The sequence below is a fragment of the Engystomops pustulosus genome, chromosome 8 (assembly GCF_040894005.1).
Source record: "Engystomops pustulosus chromosome 8, aEngPut4.maternal, whole genome shotgun sequence".
Lineage (NCBI taxonomy): Eukaryota > Metazoa > Chordata > Amphibia > Anura > Leptodactylidae > Engystomops > Engystomops pustulosus.
In genome coordinates, this window is record NC_092418.1 from 82,993,874 (window position 1) to 83,009,334 (window position 15,461).

The 15,461-nt window shown below is 38.8% G+C and overlaps 1 protein-coding gene across 12 annotated transcripts in view; it reads right to left on the reverse strand.

Moving 5' to 3' along the window:
- The window catches only part of PCBP3 (poly(rC) binding protein 3), a 44,316-nt gene that overhangs the window by 22,613 nt on the left and 6,242 nt on the right, over positions 1-15,461 (reverse strand). For 9 of the 12 annotated variants that reach the window (XR_011849433.1, XR_011849434.1, XM_072121546.1 and 6 more), the window contains 2 exons: positions 1,524-1,626; positions 803-826 (listed from right to left, as the gene is read on the reverse strand). Coding sequence is in view for 10 of the 12 variants with exons in the window: in XM_072121546.1 (XP_071977647.1) it covers positions 803-826; positions 1,524-1,592 (93 nt within the window). In the remaining 2 variants the exon portion in view is untranslated. Of the gene's footprint in view, positions 1-802; positions 827-1,523; positions 1,627-5,073; positions 5,188-14,851; positions 14,874-15,461 lie in introns of those variants that run through there. The other 3 variants (XM_072121548.1, XM_072121547.1, XM_072121549.1) reach the window with 3 other exon arrangements.

Here is a 15,461-nt window from a genome sequence, read left to right on the forward strand (position 1 = left end):
GCATTTTACTAGTCCTGGTAGATTTATCTTAACTGGTTAGAATTTATTCTTCACCAAGGATTGTAGGGCAAAAAATACAAAAGCTGTGATCTTTATTAAGTGGGTTTTCTGGCACTGTAAAATTATGCTACAGAGGGTCATAATAAAACTGTACTGATCGATCCTGTTCCTCTGGATCTTAGGTAGCATTCATTTTCCTGTGTGCCCGTTAAAACCTGAGCCAATCATATTGTAGAGGTTACCTGCTTTAGCCAACGATTGACTTGGCAGGTTTCCCTCGTGTTTCCTGTGGTGTTGGGAGACACAGGAAGTGGAGGATAGCGGGGATCGGGTAGCGATGAGTACAGCTGTTTTTTTTAGAAAATAGTAATGTGAAACATAGAGAGGGAGGACTGTGGTGTTATAGATCTGGGGTAAGCACTGTGTAGTAGTAAAAATATAGTTTATATAGTGCCATCATATTCTGTAGCGATTTACAAATCATAGGGGATATATCTAAATACAAATAAAATAATACATTACAGATTACAATCTTAGACATATGGAACATAGGAGTTTGAGTATTTTTATTACTTATTTATTTCTTTGTTCTATTATCATAGAGTTCCTTTAAGAAAATGTCTTAAATTCACTGACATTGCAGAAACATTAAAGTTAATGCATCAGACCTACAGGCAATAATCATTATTCATATACATGCGTCATCAGGCGCATACACTGAACATGTATGTGTATATATGTCTGTGTTATTAATGCATAAGTCAATGTTATATGAAATTGGACTTTTTAAAATGGTTCTTACCTTTCCAATTATGCTTCCAACTTCCTGCATTAGATAAAAATTAACATAAGACTATTATGAAATACACACAGCCAATATTCTGCACCAATGAGCAAAATTATACTTTATCTTAGAACCGCTAATAACCTGTAGTTCCTATGTTGTCTATTCTAAACTGGCGAAAAATAAAATAGCGAAGGATGATGATAGTAAGCCAGGAAATGCTCAGGAAATGAGTCCGTAGAGTTGTTTAATGTAGCTGGGACTATGGTGTCAGGACTGAAGTTCCCTTTTGTGGTCTTAACATTATGTCCAATTAATTGATGGCCTAACCCTAGGATAATTGAGGACACAGGACTCCTAGGAAAAATAGTGAGTCCTGATTACTCCGCCCACACAAATGATTGACAGCTTTCTTTTATCAATGTGCATACACAAAAATCTGTTAAAAGTTATGTGTGGGTTAATCTGTACTCCCCCCTATCTCTTCAAGAAATCTTGTTAGGATTGATCTGTTTTTATTTAGAAATTGCTCCAAATCACATATACCGAATTGTCACAGGACTCAGCCTCTTCTTATCTACCATATACTATCTCATATTGGGCACAGGTTTTCAAATATTTCTTCACTCATTTATTGGTTTCACTCAGAAAATATGTGTTTATGTATAAATAACTAAAGAAGCAATAGTAGACTCACAATAAAGTGACATACTACATAAAAGATAAGGTGACCACTTACTTTTCCATGCATAAGAAGACGAATGGTCAAGGTGACATTTAAACCCCCTTCTGAGACTTTAGATTCCATTTTAAAACTGAAAAGTTTCTATTCTTCGCGTCACCTGTATCAGAAATACAATATAAATACAAATACAAGTAAAAATATTAAAGTCATACTAATATATCTACATACTTTCTTCTAATTATTTCCATTATACTACAGAACTGTCGTTTTCAGTAATTGAATAATTTGACAACATATTCAAAACACTGTAAAAATTGGAATCACCCATTTTCTGAAGAACACACAAAAATAACACATCTTCTAGGTGTTCCTGCTTCTGAAAACGCTTGTGGCAAAGACGTCTTAATTAGTGATGTGTCGTTTGCAGAGCTGGCTCATGTTCGTGAACGATGTGAGAAGATGGCTCACTTAACCCCGCCCCTAACCGGCTCACCACACCGACTTTAACCCAAAACAATTTGGTTAAAAGTGGAGTGGCGTGAGGTTATATACTGGCCTGTGTCTCCCTATTATATATTTAATAGGGAGCCGTTCATGAGCCATAAGAGACGGCTCTTCTTAGTGAGCGGAGCCTAATGAGCCAGCTCACTAAGAGCCGGGATGCTCATCACTAGTCTTAATGGCTAAATCACCAAATTCCAATGATGAATAGTAATCAAAAATTTAACACCAAAATACAAATTTTATTCCAAGTGAAATTATAAACCAATCAAACAATAAAAAATAAAAAAAGGACAATGTAAAGGTAAGGCACAGTATAGATAGTGGGTGATTGAGGAATTCTGTCTATAAATGAACCTATAACTGGTGTTCCATGTAACCTGTATACTGCAGGGGACTGGGTCTTTCTGCAATTCTGGAATGTGCTTTTCTCATACAACCATTTTTAACAATTTATACCCCACTGTTTGCTGCCCCATTCCACACCGTTGCTCAAGAATAGAGCTATTTTGCTTCCTCTAGTCTTTGTACTTGTTCACTTGCTATCTCAAAAGCTTTTGTTGGGTTCTCTTAGTTATATATCGCTTGCACGCATCACACTTTATTCTTAAGCCAGTGGCTTTTCATTGTCACTCTTAAAAGAAGTCCTGCAGGCGACAATGTATACCGAAAACCACATCTCTAAGGGGAAGGCAGATGTTATTGTATTAGTTATATAAAAACTAGAATTTTGTGCACATCCTATCCGTATATTGATTTTTTGATACATGAAATTGTTTAGGATGTGTGGCGCTTTGAGTTGCCTATACCAAATTAAAAACTAGAAGCGCCATTTTGAACCAATGTTAGGGCATCAGGTCATTTTACCTTCTACACTGTTCTCTGTGCTGCCTGTATTATTTGTGAAGATATGTCAAGTGTACTACATGATCAGGCTTGACATTGACTCTCTAATTCTGAACTCAGGTCTCAATTTCAGATGTGCTATAGTGTGGTCATCATGATCTTGATTTATGTGATAATGGAAATTTACCATCAAAATTGAGCACTAAAAAACAGGGACCCTTATTCATAGATCCAGACACTGTGATTGTGGCAATCTTCTTGTATTTGTTATCCATTGCCTCCTTCCTTTTAAAATCAACTTATAATATTCTAATGAGCCCTAAGGGCTCTGGGAGCCTGTGCAGTAACTGTGCAGTAGATTTAAACTATTCAATATATATCTTACTGCATATTAATCTTAAATGAGCCACCAGAGTAAACTTTTTATTGTGGCATATAAACTCTAATGTAACTCTCATGTTGCTCATAAACCATCCTGTTGAATTAGTAACATGGTAGATTATGTTTAATCCTGTATATTTATATAGGTGATAAAAAAAAGTTAATGTAGGAGATGTAATAATCTATCTATGGAAGGAAATTTAGAGAATTTTGCACCTGAAAGGCCATGCGCCGCATTTACTAAATTTTTTGGACTGAAAATAACCTGTGTGCCAAAAAAATCAGTCTGTGCTCCATAAAATTCAATATTGTGGTGCAGCAAACTAAACCGACTGATAGGAGGTGCGACTCACCAATCTCATACTGCACCAGATTAATAATCCAGCATCAGACACAGGGATCAATCTGGCGCAACAGAGAACTGTCTAGTTCTTCTCTGCATGGACACACATATTAATACATCCCCCTCAATATCTTATGCATGGACATAGTCAATAGACATGGTTAGTCATTACAGAAGGGTATTCTGATCACAAATATCTATAGTTGACCAAATCAGTAATAATTATCTGCCATTGACATATCTAGCTTATTTTTTTAAAGTTGACCTTGTACAATAGATACTCAATCAAATAATGCTTTGATCAATAATTATTCCTCTATCCTCTATACTCTATCCTTCATGTGTCGTCAAACACATAAGTGTTTATAATGCCAGAAATCTTGAGAAGTAAATTGTCTGAGGACAAAATAATCAGGCAAGTGTAAAGCCAACCCTGTGATCCTGCTCTTTCCTAACATCTGTTGGTGGAGAAGAATCTAGAGGCCCCCATCAGGGTTAGCTCCAGGTTTCAGTAGGCCCCTGAGAAACAGAACCTTAGTGGGTCCGTTTGCAGTGAACTCACATGGCAGCATTAAAATTCAGAAACTAAAAAACAGTCTCCTGTTCCCTAAAATATTCTCTAGTTAATCATCCCAAACAGCTCCCTCATGCATATTTTATATACAGCCCCCTTATGGCTATTTTATATAAAGCCCTCCTCGCCCCCTATGGATTCATTATGTTGGCCCCCCCAGCAGCTCTGGGCCCCGGGACTTGCCCAGTGCTGGTGCTGGCCCCCATACATTAGATGGTTGGCCTCGCCCACCAAATACAGCAGGATTGGTGACCATTTTTCGTATATCCAGCTTTACATTTGCTGTTCATCTTTTGCGTATCACCACCACAGACGTCATGCTCTCTACACATCTTACCAACTTCTCCATATAAATAACTCATATGTATATGTAGCTTGTGTATGGCCAGTGGATCCCCCCACTCTAGGACTCCTACCTTTAGGGAGAATTGGTGTCTTGTTACCCTCGTTTAATCCTAGGAGCCAGACAGTGGCATCCACAGAGTGTAGACGAAGAATCACAAGGAAAATTTGCCTCTCTATTGTGGCAAATATGGAAATAGGAACATAGAGTGGAGTGCATAATACGCAGTGGTATGTCAGCACTATACATCCACTTGGCTTAACACAGATTTAAATCCCAATGTAACATTGTCACAGCGCCTTTGATTTACAGCGTTTTTGCACTTTGTAGTTTCTCTATATATAAGTCATAGAAAACAGGCCAGATGACACTAAGCACTATGGAGACATACACAGTTCACGTTTCGGAAAGGGATGATTGAGGTGGATTGTACAGAGATTAATCAATAAGAGAAGAGATATCACAAAGCACACAGATTACATCCGGCACAGCACATGCTGACAAAGACATCATTAATTCCCATGTCTGCCTCTCCTGTGTAAATGTTTCCAATTGACTGAAAAAGTGGGTCATGTGCTGGAGCGGTGAGATCTATCAGCGTTATTGAATTACTCACGCTTCACGTTCTCCTGTACTGCCGGGAACACAAGTCTTTTCTTACCCATCTAAGAGGAAGCTGAGATGAAGAAACTGGCTTGCACCTATTATATTCCTTGAAGGGAATTTATTAACAAATTCTAGGGCATTAAGAAGAAGAAGAAGACGTTTGGAGTGAGTAATGGCTAAGGATACAGTAGCTTCTCGTAATTGGGAACTAAAATTAAAGGGCATGGTCTGGTGACAAATCTGCTTTCACGTAATATTTGGCATCATCGTATAAATTAAGTAAAACTAAGCTGTTGAAATACTTCACATGTACAACATTTTTATGAATTTGCCATAATGACTCAAAATGAATGAAAAGGGATCAAAATCAGGATGCCGTATCCACATATGTGTGCATGCAAAAGAGATGATTCATACATCACGTGTCAAATGTTATATTTTATGTTGTTCTATTTCTGCTTGGATTTATTTAACAGTGGTATGAAATGGTTAATTTGTAGTTCCGGACACTTGTTTCCTGGGCCTCTCAGACGTACACAAAAGAGATAACTTATTTTATCTTGTAGATTGTAAGCTCTTGTGAGCAGGGTCCTCATTCCTATTGTTTCATCTGATGATGTTATTATTCTGTAATGGTTTATTTTGTCTGTATACATCTCCTGTGATCTGTAAAGCAGAATATTATGGTGCTATAGGAATGCTATAGGAATGCAGATTTAGTATGATTGTTTCATTTTTTATTATATCTGTTATTGATGACACAGTTATAATATTTTATAGTTATTGTGTTTTATTATTTAAAGAGAACCTGCCATGCAAATTAACCCACCCAAAACTAATGATAAAAAGCACGTAAACCCTAAATGGTTCCTTTCTATGGCTGCAATGTAAAGAAAATCAGTTTGTGAACTTATATACAACTCACCTGATGTGAGTCCAATGACAGAGTCCAATGAGGCCCTGCATATTCAGTGGTTACTGCATTGTCCTGCCTACAGAGCTGTGTTACATCATTGGGCACTAAAAGTCATGTGACCAAGGTGATGTCATCCAAGGTCCTGTTACATTTGCATGATGCCCTATGTATGTATCTGATCACATGGAAGTCCATGGAGGATGGGCAGGAGTAGAAGTCCATGGAGGCATTCTGTGATTTCATGTAATCAGATACATAGGGGCACATTTACTTAAGGTCCTTGCGGCAGTTTTCTGGAGACTTTGCACATTGTTTTATGTGCAAACTGCTTGCACATATATTTAAGAAGTGTCCGCACCACATCTGTGTTGCACACGACCCTTTTGTGTCGCGGCTGCACTATTCTTTACGAGACACAAATTTTGTTACTGATAGGGACGTTGTGGTGCACAGTCAGACCATGCGACAAATTTATCATGCAAAGTCCGAAAGAAATGTGTTTCACACCCTATGTTTACAATGGACAAAAAAAAGTTGATGCACTCTGTCGGAACAGTGCAGGGGGCGCCAGATTCATGTGCGCTCCATGTTTTGAATGTGGTTGCACAGTTTCTAGAAAATGTGCCCCATAATGTTCAGATACATGACTGAAAGTCATGCTTGTATGTTAAGGGGGCTGTCTTACAAGGTAGTACTGAGACCTCTCTGGAAAATGTATTTGCGTATTTCTTTACCAAAATCCTCAGTGTTCTTTTAAGTGTAAATGTGCCTGCAGAGGTGACCTTTAATGGCAAATTCTCCTTAAAGGGATATTCCCACAGAGACAAGTTTTTTATATGTACTCAAGATAACAAAATAACACATTCTCTAATTCACTGAATTATAGCATTTCACAGATATAAGTCCAACCTGTCTCTATCAGTCCTGGTGTACACAATTTCAGTTGCCCCTAGACACGACCCTGTAACTTCTGACTTAGGATTGGGCCGCCATCTATGTGTGAGATGGTGCAGATGAGATTTGTCTCTCTCTCCTGTGTGCCTGTAGCCATGCCCCCTGCACAGAGCTCAGACACACAGACTCTTCCTGTCAGGTGACCGTGAGCAGAGAGAGAACTGCAAACTACAAACTACAAGGAGATAAGTGAGCCGGGGGACACATATCTGGAAGATGTAGCAGTGCTCACAGTGTAAGCATGTAAAAGTCTGTCAGCCTCTGTGTAATCTCATGCATCTCTGATCTGTCTCATCTTTCTCTCTCTTTCAATGTGTCAGTGTGTTAGTACAGAAGCCAAATTAAATTGTATTTATGCCTGTACCCTGATAATGTAACCACATTGTCACCCCACAAAATTAGATGGGTCATAATGTGTCTGTTTAAAGAGTCCCCGCCCACACACTAGGATTTTGCACTGAGCATCCTAGGGAGTGATAGGAACTAAAACTGAGTAAAATTGAAAAATAAGGGGTTAAAATGATCTTTATTGAGTCACTAGGGGATTGAAATGTGAAAATTTGCTTTCGCGAGAAAACCCCTTTAAGGAATTTAGTTTGTTCCCTGTCCTTTGTCTGAGAAAGACTTGTTGTTGTTGTTGTTCAAATAGTAGAGGACCATATCGTCACTTCCGAAACTCCTTTCCCACATTCATCTGAATGGAGTTTGCTAATATTCTTGCATAGTCTATAGAAACTGTCCTATTAAAGGGTGAAATGTGATACATATACGTGTTTACAAGCTACAATTATATACATATTAGTAATTAAAGTGATTTCTGCTGGCAGGAGAGTAGAGGATGAGTTGTTTTCCCGTTATCTCTGTTTTAATTTCATAAGTTATTTGAGAGGAATATGAAAATAATGTTTCCTAGATAGAAGAAGGAAAAATGTTCCTCTAGTTCCATCTTCTGCAATTTACTTCTCAAGGCCCCATTTTTATGAAACTTTGTCATATGCCTTGAGTTACACCAATTAACCACTTCCAGAAGTAAAAGAATCCCACCTCCAAGCAATTGTTTCAAAGTTTTTAATATTGGGAGTTAACTACAAAGGGAGCACTGAAGATACTGGTATCATCCAGGAAAATTGGCATATTATTTTAAAGGGGTTTTCCCACAAACAAAAGTTAGACCTTATACACAGGATACGGCCTAGCTTGCTGATCAGTGGGGGTGTCAGTGCTGAGACCCCCACAGATCATGAAAACGAGGACCCCTGTCGGACCCCTCGTCGCTCTGTCAGACTAATGGAGCAGATGGCTGCGAATAACTGTTCTGCTCTGTTAATCTCTATGGAGTTGACAGAGATCGGTGAGCGCAGCATTTCTCAATTTCCGTAAGCTCCATAGAGATTAATGGCGCAGAATGGTCATGCGCGGCCGTCTGCTCCATTAGTCTGATAGAGCAACGAGGGGTCCAACGGAGGTACATGGGACCCCATTGGATTTCTCATTTTTGTGATCTGTGGGGGTCTCAGCACTGAAACCCCACTGATCAGCAAGTTAGGCCCTATTCCGTGGATAGGCCCTAACTAAAGTTCGTGGGAAAACCCCTTTTAATAAATCCCAGATGAGCATACATGGCCTTTAAGAATCTGTAAAGGCGGCCTGTAGAGATAGATTTAATGACCCATTAGCTACTGGAGTAATGCCAAGATATAGAAATTTCTGAAGAATTTCTGATGCTATTCCTTAACATAAATGATACAAAACGCAGTGGACGCAATATGGAAATCAAAATGTGAATCTTCAATATTTTCACAGATTTTATTTGGAAATACTTCTGTTGTGTGGATCTTCTATTGTCTTGTAGATGCTAATGTATGTTTGTGGTCAGATCCCTAGTGTACAGTGTAAAACATTTTCCCACATCATAAATAAGTAATGATTACAAATTGCTTTGTGTCGCTCCAGCACTCATCCCTGTCTACAACCTGGCACAGCCACATGACGTTGTAGGTGGAGATTATATCTTACATAATTCATAATTGATAAAAACCTGTAGAAATGGTTCCTTCAGATGAGAGAACATCACACCCTCTGGATGTATGGCGAATGTCCACCTCGACCACAACCCTGACCATGTCCAATTGACACCAATAACATACAATACTAGAAGACTTTTACTTCATTTCAAATAGAGATGTTTGTTAAATTATATTGCATCTGATCAGCAGCCAGAAGCCACTAGTTGACCATAAACCAAACAATAGTATTAATGATCCTCCTATGAAAGATACCTTTTAGTCATTTACAATGACCATTTTTTGAAACTATAGGTTCCACCTAGTGGAAATTTGCTTTTAGTTGAAATTGGCTCTTTCCATATAGCCCAGGGTACATTATTCATCCATGGTGGTCTACTGGTGACTTACTAATCCTATACAGGCGGTCTCCTACTTAAGGACACCCGACACACTGACAACCCATAGTTAAAGATAATCCTTGGTGCAATTACAGCAAAAAATTTTGAAACTCTGATTGTCACTGGGGCAAAATAAAATTTTGTCTGGATCTACAATTATAAAATATACAGTTTTGACTTACATACAAATTCAACTTAAGAACAAACCTACGGACCCTATCTTGTACATAACCAGGGGACTGCCTGTATAAGATTTCAGCAGTGCAAACTTAGACTATAAAGTGTAGAAACAAGGTAGATTTTTTTGCAATGAATGATGCTTGTTGATGAAATTTGAGTAGTTCAAATTTTTCCACTTCATGTTCTCTGTGGTGCTCTCTGTGGTGCCCAGGTCTGGGGCAACTGAATGTATACCAAAAATTTGGAACACATTGATGCATCTTTAATTACACCACTTTCTTAGCGAAGGAGCGTTGGTTTCTCACAGAGTCCATTATGTATGGTCTGGTATTCAGCTAAAGAAACCAAATGACCCCCTCAGGATGCTGAAATGGCAAAACTGAACAGTCACACCAACAAGCTTTCATCTTTCAAAATTTGGAAAGTTTTGGAGATGCCATGTCACTCAAACTATTTAAGAAACGCCTCCGATCCAGCCGTTTTCACTCAAATCATCACAATAGGCTGCCACTTCCTGTTCTGTAGAGATCATTTTAAGAAGTCATGTTATCACCACAGACAACAACATAATGATAATATTTGCCTATATACAGCCTATAACAAAGCATTTATACTTGCCAATAGGTGATGCTAAAGCTCACAGAGAAAAAAGGTTGAAACATCCAGCCCCATAACAACAGTGTGCTCCTTTATTAATCCATTTCTAAATACATACAACACATGAAGTAAGAATCCGACATGTTTCTATTGCACTAGACACCCTTACTCATGGCTCAAAGAAAGCTCCCATAAAAGCCATCAAAGGAAAATTTACCATCAAAATCAAGCATGATAAACCAGCACTCCAAAAGGGCTCTGGGTGATGTTACTGGAACCCCTCCGCGCTGCAGTTTCATGAGCTGTAACACTGTCCCTGCTCTGTCGGCGCTTTCCGTCTCTCTCTCTCCGCCAATTGTAATCTCACACACTGGCCTCTTAAGCTACAGCACGGAGGGTGTCTGGTAAAACATTAGCGTAATTTTAAAAGTTGGTTTTAGAAAGAATATGGATAATAAATATAAGAAGATTACCATAGTCACAGTGCCTGGTTCTATGAGTATGTGCTCAAGTTTAATGGTAGATTTCCATTAATCTTCAGACTACATTTTTCATTATGGGATGGGTCAATGATATGAGACTGGTGCTGGTGTGACAACCGCATTCCCTGACAATTTGCTGTGTGCAGGGCTGCCAGCAGAGCCGACTATACAGAGGATGAAGACAGGCAAGCCTTCTATACAGTGCAGAGGTGTCTGCTCCCTACAATGTGTAGTGACCACTGCAGGGGTGAATTCTATTGAAAAGTTATGTTGTGTTTATTATTACTATAAAAATATAAATTCTTTTCACATGCACAATGAACAACACCTACTCCATTATTCTCTTTAAAGGGATACATGTGGCTGTATAACTAAAGGTAAGATAGAGAGAAAGTAGGTTCCATGGTTACATTAGAGTCAGGAAGTAAGAGTTTTCCTTATGGAGACTTTGCCAATTAAGGCCGCCTTAAAGGCGTGTGGAGACTTATAGCCATTGATGCTCCACAAGGGGATTCTGGGAAATATGCAAATATAGGTTGGAAATGGAAAACAATGCCTCCTTTTGCTTTCTTTTCCCACATCATGTTATTAGACTTCTTGTAGGTCATGCTTGGTGTTATGGGGGCTGCCTTTCAAGGTAGCACAAGGAGACATTGCTTTGCATTTCCCACCTAAGAAAACATATTTGCATATTTCTCATGGTTACCTTAGTTATACTGCAAAAAAGAACGACCATAATAAACATAATACTGCTTACCAATAGAAACTAGCTATTCATCTCTTCTGCAGCAAAGACTTTATGTGTAGAAATCATTCTTCTTCTGCACATCTCTATCTGACAAATCACATTATCCATTTTCAGCTCCTCTAATGGAACATGTACAGAAATGGCCCCTGAGGGGTCTGAACATTCAGTACTATTGTCAATTATGTTCTAGCTTACAGGATAGGAAAAGCCTTTGATAACTGGGACTGGGACAATATGTATTTTAGTGTTGATAAATTCGAGTTTTCTTATATGTTGCATTTTGTAGCAATATTTTGGATAGTTCTATCATATTTCTATTAGCTAGAACAACAGCTACAGATGTCTATTTATATCACGGCCTGGTCCCATGGCCCTCCAGTCTACCGATGGGATCTCACGGCATGTTTTTACAGCCAAAACTCACAGAATTAGCTATTCTTGCCTAGGGCAGCATGACATGGTCCCACGGGGTTCATTTAGCACACAGGCAGTCACACACTATTCCATCTCCTTATCAGTGCAACTATATGTATAACCAGATGGGAACCTATTCTAGTTCGCTTTTGATTACAGTTTTAGGGTATTAAGGCTCCATGTTGTCTGATACCATCAACTTGATATAATTTAAAACAATATACATGTTCTGGGGCCGATAAAATGAAATAGACTTTCAGTGGTTAGCATTACAGCCTTGCAGCGCTGTAGTCCTGGGTTTAAGTCCCAGGGTCAACATCTGCAAAGAGTTTCTATGTTCTCTCCGTGTTTGCGTGGGTTTCCTCCGGGTCCTCCGGTTGCCTCCCACACTCCATAACATGCTGGATGATTAGATTGAGAGCCCCATTGGGGACAAAGACCAATTTGGCAAGATCTGTGCAGCGCTGCGTAATCTGTGTGCGCTATATAAATAAAGAAATTATTATTATTCTGCACATTATCATTCTCCAGAATTGTGGCCATGACCCTATTGCTTCTGTAAGAGGTGGACAGCGTGTGCGGAGTATCGGCCATGATGTGTCATTCTCAAAAGGCTTAGGAAGAGTATCCCATTGGTTTTTAGAGCTATAGGTAGTTTATCCAGCTGTAGCCAATCATGGCTGATATTAGAACATGCATGTGAGTATCCTCTGCTAGTAAATGGGAGCAAGGCTGGATTAAGGGCCCTTTCCACAATTTTTTTTAATAAGTAAATGTCGCTACCCATTTTAAAACTTGAGTTTAGAAGGAAGGCCAAGGATAATAAGTATAAGGAGATTACCACAGTCACGGCACCTGGATCTAAGAGTAAGTGCCCCTGGTTTATCATGCTTGATTTTAATGGCGGATTTCCTTTAATATTGTCATCACTGTTTTAGATATCTGAACATCTGGGGAATTTGGTTACTTTCTGAATTTGATTAAATTTGTGCTTTTAAAAGTCATATTGAATATGTGCAATAAAGGGCTTGCCTAGTGATTCGATGTGGACGTTCTCTGTTGTTGTTTATCTGAATTAATTTTAGTTCATTTCATTTTTTAAATGTTGCCCTTTCCACTGCACATATTGCTGTTATGCCCTTCCTTTCCCTTCCTCTTGGCTAGACATGGCCCGGTATTTGTGACACCTTTTAAGGACAATATTCTTTTTAGTATTGTGTCACAAATCTATAGGATAATTCAGGGGATCGTTTCATTTCTGGTGTTCTTTTGGCGTTGTTTCGGCACATTCTTCTTTTGCACCAAATTGACATAGACTTTTCCAAAGTCACTTTACGACTGATCTATTGATCTATCTATCTATTTACGATTTGCGACTTATGCAAGATAAACCCTTCCAAATTAAAGACAGCAAACAGACTAAGGCCACATTTACACGACCATAGCCTGACGTGTGCTTACCCGGCTGTAGCCCGGCCATACACACGATAAAACATAGAACATGTTCTATCTTTTTCTTGTGTCCAGGGCGGTACATGCCGCTGTGTGCCTATTGCCGTCTATCTATAGGGACATATATATGGCCATAAGCTTGTGGCCATATATGCACCCCCACGATAGTTTTGTGAATGTAGCTTTACATGAATAATGCAAGATAGGATAACATCAGGTATCTGACACATTTAAAACAGCCATTTGACCAATGGCAGTGAGCACAAGAACCTAAACTCAGAACAACCCCCGCTATTGTGTCTGTCAGTAGTAGAGTTATGATCTATCAAGGGATATGTTACTAGTTGCAATGTTGTAGTAAACTGCATTCATGACAAATCTGGTTTCGCCAAATCTAAGCTTTTAAATAAATTCTACAGTATCTAAGTAAATTGTGGACCAATCTGTATCAACAACTATTGTTTCTCCCATTGTTTTTGATTCCCTAATGTAACGTCTAACTTATGTATCTAATGCTGATGGGAAGAAACCACATTGGGTGTGTTAAAACTAACTTGCATAATGTACAATAACAGTAATCGCAAAGCTGGCCTTGTAAATAAGATCCAGGTGAGAGTTACTGAGCATGTGTGACCACCAAAACAATACACATTAGATGGACATTCTGAAAGGGAATAAAAACAATACATCTACACAAAAGGTCAGTATTTATAGGCATGGTCTAATAGGGAAATATGATATTAAGCCCTCTTGAACACAAATGTGTGCTGTTCTCAGGCCGCAAATATTGGTCCTTTGGACCATTTTTTTTTGCAGCCCTTGTGTCATCAGTCGATAACACTATGCAATGTGCAGTCGGCAGTCGGCTCATGCACAGGGCCATGGAAACTGCACCTATATGCATGAGTCTATGGAAATTTATATGGAGATACAATGGAGAAAAGGGGGCGAGCCTATAGTGTAATATTTTTGTACAATAGAGTTGGTATAGTAGTCAAGAAACAACTAACCTTATGGAGTTGTGCAGATGGGCACAACTCCAAAAACAGCTAGGATGTATTTTTATATATACAAGGCTGATGTCTTCCTGCTGCCACACTCCTGGGATGGTTCCTTCTCCAAGATGCAAGATGCTCCCAGTGGTTACAAATCCAAGTAGTAGTGGATGACACTTCCAAAAGGGTGATAATGTGAACACAATACACCAATTGTTATGTTCTGGCGATGTCATAGGGGAGGCGCAGATAATTCTCCACTTCTGGCAGGTTCCTTATATCGTGAGTGATGGTCCCTGCTTTGTCACTTCCCAATAGGCTCCTGGAAGCCTCCTCTGCGCCGACACCAACGCTCATCACCAACTACTACTTGGATATGGAAATTTATAGGGCTGTGTGAAAGCCACTGAGACAGAGGTCAGCACAGGGCCCAAAACAATATTCATGGCATGAGGGCTAAATTATAGGACAATCTGTTTTAGTATTTATCAGGTGCTTTATGCATTAGGAGACAGTAACAAGTTGAAAACTACAAGTGTTTAAGGCAAATGCATTACAGTAGCCAAACTGTAAAAAACTAAATTATACTCCAAATATTTGATTAATTAAAGAAAACCATAAAATACTCATCTCACAGAATTCTTACCAACTCCATTCCCAGAGCCGCCTGGTCTCTCTCCGCTCTCTACTTCCTTGTTCAATGATAAAGTCTTACATAGAGACATGTGACCACTGCAGGCAATCACTGGCTATTATTAATACAACAAGTAATGGGCTGAAGTAGTCACATGTCCCTGGGTTACAAAGGCAAGAGTGTTGGGGAATCGTGTAGCAGTGTAAGGGAGTGGCTGATGATTTGTGAAGTTAGGTTTTTTTTTTATTTTTATTTTTCATACAGCATTTTATGGCATCTTAATAAAATTAGATTTGCCTCAAAAACTCAATGTTATTTTGTGGCGTCTGATGTGGCAGATGTCCAATTAGACCTAATGGGCAGATTTGCATAGTGTTATCTTATTCATCGGCAACAAGCAGATGAGATTCATGATTGATTTTACTAGATTAGTCCTTTAATAATGAAGAAGCATAAAATACATAACAAGCAACACAAAAACATAAAAATTTTACTGCAGAGCTAAATCATATAATCACACTGGCTGTGAACCAAGAAGCAATGAACCACATCAATGTTATACTGTATAATGATTATGGGTTTGCTAACACAGCCAGAGGATTCCAGTATACTTTGTCCTAAA